The sequence below is a fragment of the Branchiostoma belcheri genome, unplaced genomic scaffold (assembly GCF_001625305.1).
Source record: "Branchiostoma belcheri isolate BF01 breed outbred unplaced genomic scaffold, Haploidv18h27 scaffold5, whole genome shotgun sequence".
NCBI classification, from domain to species: Eukaryota; Metazoa; Chordata; class Leptocardii; order Amphioxiformes; family Branchiostomatidae; genus Branchiostoma; species Branchiostoma belcheri.
Genome location: NW_017804131.1, coordinates 8,071,105 through 8,076,341, shown reverse-complemented (window position 1 = coordinate 8,076,341; position 5,237 = coordinate 8,071,105). Strand labels below are relative to the sequence as shown.

General features: G+C 41.7%; 1 protein-coding gene across 1 annotated transcript in view; it reads left to right on the top strand.

Annotated features, from left to right (window-relative positions):
- LOC109480178 overlaps nt 1-5,237 on the top strand; it is a 14,533-nt gene that overhangs the window by 4,489 nt on the left and 4,807 nt on the right. The window contains exons 6-7 of the mRNA XM_019782341.1: nt 2,260-2,361; nt 3,416-3,547. Coding sequence (XP_019637900.1) covers nt 2,260-2,361; nt 3,416-3,547 — 234 coding nt within the window. The remainder of the gene's footprint in view (nt 1-2,259; nt 2,362-3,415; nt 3,548-5,237) is intronic.

Genomic DNA, 5,237 nt, shown 5'->3' with positions numbered 1-5,237 from the left:
TTTTATACGCCGTCTGCGGGCATGCCCGTGTTGATGCACGAATGTGTATTTTTGCCCGTTGCTGCTTTCGCGGTCAATGTAATATTGCAGGCGCACCCCTACAATTACGAGGCGAATTGGAATGGTCCAGAAAAACGCGTTGTTTGGAATAGCAGTGGGGGGGTGGAACTTCATGCAGATACGGGGTGGTTTTGATAAGTGGTTCCAAATGTTTTTGCCCATGGTTAAGAGATGGCAAGTTTTTTGGAAGATGTTCGCAGCCAAAACGCATTCTTCCGTACGTCGCATTTCTGTGTAATTTCGCATGTGGTGTGGCATTATGTCCGGGATGATGCACGTCTTTTTATTTTTACCGTAGCTGTTTTGATATTGGAGTAAATGCTTATTTTCGAAACATCCCCATTTCTTTGAAATGTTTTCGTCCGTTTATGTGACCGGTAGCTGATGGGGACGGAAATGTGGGGTGGTCAGTGGTCAGCATTACGAAATGTAAATACCGATGACGTAATCCTATCGATTTCGAACTGGTCGGCTGTGGCGACCTAGTGGCAGCGTGTATTTAGTCACGTAGCAACTGGCCGGTCGTCCTAGCAACGAGCATGCTGTACACATGGCCAATATTTTTGGGTTGGGCCGCTCCATAGTGTTAGTGGAGCAGCTCTTTGTAAACATGGACAATATTTTTGAGCAACCCATCAATGTGTTCTGCCTCGTGGTCGGATGTGGTCTGGGGCTGGTAAACCGCACATACTAGCAGATCGGGTAATTTTATGATTTGCTAGTTGTAAAGGCGTCTTGTAGTTTGAGCCGGTATATGAAGAAGTAGCCTGTGTAACACAATCATGCTTTCGGCCGGATTGATGTGCAACTGTTACTAATTGCAGGGACTGCGCTAATGCCGACCAGTCGCGCTGTCCTGATACACCGCGAATGTGCGAGTGTTCCCTGTAGACAGTCCCTGGAGTCATTTTTTCGCAGATTCCAGGAGCCAAACCAAAATACGTTCATGAACCGAGTCCAAAAAAACGAAACGTGAAAATCGGATGATTGGACCTGATGTACATTTCTCTTTCTGTAGATTGTACACACAATACACACATATTTAGATAATCTGACCATGGCAGGTTAAAAAAAAAGTAACCCTGAATCATACTAGATTAGCGTAAATGCATGTTTATGCGTTCAAAACAAGAAAAGAAATTGTTTCCGGGTATTAATCTCTTGAATCACGGCGCTGAATATTGACGCAAAAATATTTCGGGCATCGCGCGCCCTTCCCGTTGTTTAGACTGTATGCAAATCCCGCGTCACGTGTCGGCATTTCGCATCTCTGATTGGTTGTTACGTCTTAAGATGACTGAGCCGACGCGCGTTTAAACAATTTTTCCTTGCTCAATTTATCACACTTCACAGAGAATTGTCGCCAATGGCTACTTCTTTTTGTTGCAATATATAATACTTCACGGAGAATTGTCGCCTATGGCTACTTGTTTTTTTTTTCTGTGAGCGACGCGAATACTAAGTAATATGCCGCGGAGGGACGATTTTGCTGCCGAGGAAGTTTTTGCCGTGGAGAGAATGTTTCGTGCTCCAACAAGTCTGCTTCCAGTCGGCGACCAAAAAGGGCTTGGGATTAAGCTAGCCTTTCATAGAGGCCATATATTTGACATGGCGGAAGCAGACTTGTTGGAGCGCGAAACCTTCTCTCCACGGCAAAAACTCCCTCAGCAGCAAAATCATCCCTCTGCGGCATAAAAAAGGCCGACGCAAAACAAGTCTGCGAAGGAAGCTAGAGCTTTCCCATGGAAGATGGAGTATGTAGGGAGAAAGGGTGATTTACTTCCGTAGTAATATCAAAACGAGTCCTGGACGAGACATTTCGAAGTGAGAGCACAAGCGAATGGATTTCCGTGGAACATTTGCCATTTGCCAGTCAAAAAAAAGTACGTTGGGTTTGCCTCCCCCATCAGCTTCTTCCAAAACTACAAGAAAATTTCTGATAAAATATCTCGAAGTGGATAATTCTAAAAAAATTTTTTTTCTATTCTGGATTTTTAGTATGTAGGTACTAGTGGCTTAGGTCGGATATGGAACAAGTAGCAAATTATTCAAATTGAGACTTAATTTTGTAAATCTAAAATTCTCTAATTCTAATGTTTTACATAATAGAGCTTGTATATATATATAATCAAACGATAAAGTTTTCATGATTGCATAGACACACTGATTTGATAACGTTTCAATCTCCTGCTTCTGCAGTTGTATATCCATCGAATGGTCAAAGTCTTCAGCCCTACTGAAGCCAAGGGACTAGCTACTCTGATACGAGCTACGAACCAACATCACCACAACGTCAAAAAAGTAAGTGAACTAGATATGCCGACATTTTCTTTCGACCAAATGTAGCGGATGGCTTCATCAGATTTTACGATATAGCAGGGAAAGAAGGAGAAACACAAGGGAATACAATTCTTTACATTGATATAACTATAGTATGAAGTGACAACAGTTGGATAGCTCTCCCCTACATTATTGGTCAGGATTTTTAATTGCATAATGCAAACTGTTAATTTTCAAGATTAAAAGAAGCGTTTATGTCTTGGATTCCAATGCTGGAGCAGGAAAGCTTGACAAACCTACCAAAACCCTTGAATGCAGTTCATTCTGTTAATATGGCATGGCTTTGTACAGGTGTTAATTGAGTTAAACCAATCAAATCCCAACGGCCAATCAGCAATTAGAATAGATGAAAGCTGCATGCCTATTGGTTGCTTGCTCTGCATGCCATTCTGATGATGCATGCCCAAGTATGCCAATACACTGCTATAGTACATTTTCTATATCACACCAAAAAAGCTCAAATAAAACCACTCTAAAAGCCTGTATCACAAAAAAATAAAAAATAAAAACTAGCCTGGGGGTATTTTCTCACTCTACCTTCCCGCCAAATTTCATGTTATTTAGCCCAAAAATGAAGGAGTTAAATCAATTTAAAGGAATGACAGGAGGGGGAGAAGGAGAAGAACATGAGGAAAAACAATATGTCTTCACCACATCACACCCTATATTGTGGGTAGGTGGATGTTTGCTGTTGCGTGGTCCCCATGTTAAAAATGGCTCGTAGTAGCGGGTTTTTGTTTGTTTACTGTAAATGACCGCGGGTAACCCCAGATCGAACGCCCGTTCGGTTCGAATGACGTCATATCGAACATAATTTGCGGGTTCGGGGCTTGATATCCATAGCAGCAGAGTGGGACATCCTGTTTTATGATTCCGTTTTTGTGTGACACACGTTTGTAACTTATTCTGATTGTGTGTCATTGTGTTTTTATTGTGTTCACTCTTTTGAAAATCAAATGAAAAGAGAGAGTTGAAAACTATATTTTTTCGTGAAACATTGTTGTTTTCATTTTAGTTCAACACAGAAGATCTTTTGACAGCAGGGCCTCTGGTTGAGGCGGCAACTGTCCACAATGTTACTGACGATTTTGGAGACATCTTGTATCAAGAGGTTGTGGAGTCTTCAAATGTGAACCGAACGAACGAGGTAGGGAAACATTCCTTAGACCATGTTTAAAGTTAAAACTTTTGGTCCAACACACAAAAAAAAGTTATCTCACCTAGAGCTTTCGACCAGTCACTCTGGTCTTCCTCAGTAGACTGACCCAGACTTCAGCCGTCACGCCACGTACTAAATCGAACGCGTTTCGAACCGTTTTTATTTGCAGTTCGAATCGATCCGCGATCCCTAGCAACGCCGTTGCTAAGGAAACTCTTTTCGCGCGGCAGTTGAAATTTCATCCGACTTTCACAGCTGCGTTGAGCCTGGTTTGTGGCATATTTACCTTCGTTGCGTTACATGAACCAGACGGGAATGCCATGTACTCTTGACAATTTTTGGAGGGTTTTACAACATATTTTGTTAGATAAATGGTCATATTTGCTTAACAGTGAAATCCTCAAAATGGCGGTGCCGAACTGAGCTAAATTTTCGAGGAAATTCACATTGGGGTCATTTGCATGTCGCCCTCGATATTGCCTTATATGACCATTTAGTAAGATTCGTTGAATCTTTGACTATGTCTCTTGTGAAAATCTTGCTGGATCAAAATCTGGAAATGCTTGTATATTCATATCAACCGGGGCCACGTCCTCGGCCGTTTTACGCCAAAAGTTCTAAAACGTTGGTTTAGTTGCTTCTAGGGCAACCGGCGTTTTAGCACAATTTGCGGTACTAATGTACCTTCTCAACATTGTCAAAGAATGCCTACAGACACAGACTACGTAACTACGAACTGAATCAGCAAATGCTTTCTTACTCTTGCAGGTATTATTACTAAAATCCAACGGTGCGGGTCTGGCGTCTGGTCTGTGGAACGCGCTTGAAGTCCGCGCTGTTTTTGGAACGAAAACGCTGATGAGGTGGCCTCGCGCGATTACGAAGGAAGCTCATTACGTCACCAAAATTGATAACAAATTATATACGGATAGAAAGTAGAGACTTCAGGCTATTTTACGCACTAGATTTCTTTTTGTTGTGAAAACTGAAATAAGGTAAAAACATCGGAGGAATTTCCACCAAAATCAAGTGGTTTCAGGTCATATTATCAAACGAGCAGAGGTTAACAATCGTTTTAAAAAGTCACTAGGAGTAAAATAGGAAGCTTAATATTCACAGATACAATGAAATAATGAAGATATATAGTTATAAACTCAAGCAACAAGCTTTGTAGTAAGAGGTCCCGACTCCCGGGGATTATAGAACGTAAAATTGTCTCAAAACGGCGCGCGGTTCGCCGTGAGAGTCAATCATAAATCTTAAGGTCAGATTTATATCACTTCGGGTTTGTGAATTGACTTGAAACTCGGAATCCATACACGGGAGACCAGTGTTAACATAATCCCACATGTAAATTTACGTTCTACGGAGCGAGGACCTGTCCAGCGTAGGTGATAACTAAAAATGTCAGACCGGGCTCGTTCTATTCTGGAATCAAAATTATGACATGACCTCGCGCGTTTTGGGGGCATCTGCATGTCGCCCTCGAAATCGATAACAAGTTATATATCAACACAAACTAGAATCTTTGCTCTTTCATACACACCAGATTTCCTGTTGGATCAGAATCTACAACAAGTTAGAAATGAGAAGGGGAATTCCACGAAAATTACCTGCTTTCGGGTCAAATTCTTGAAAGGATCACGGTATGCCATTGCTTCAAAAATGTATACTATAC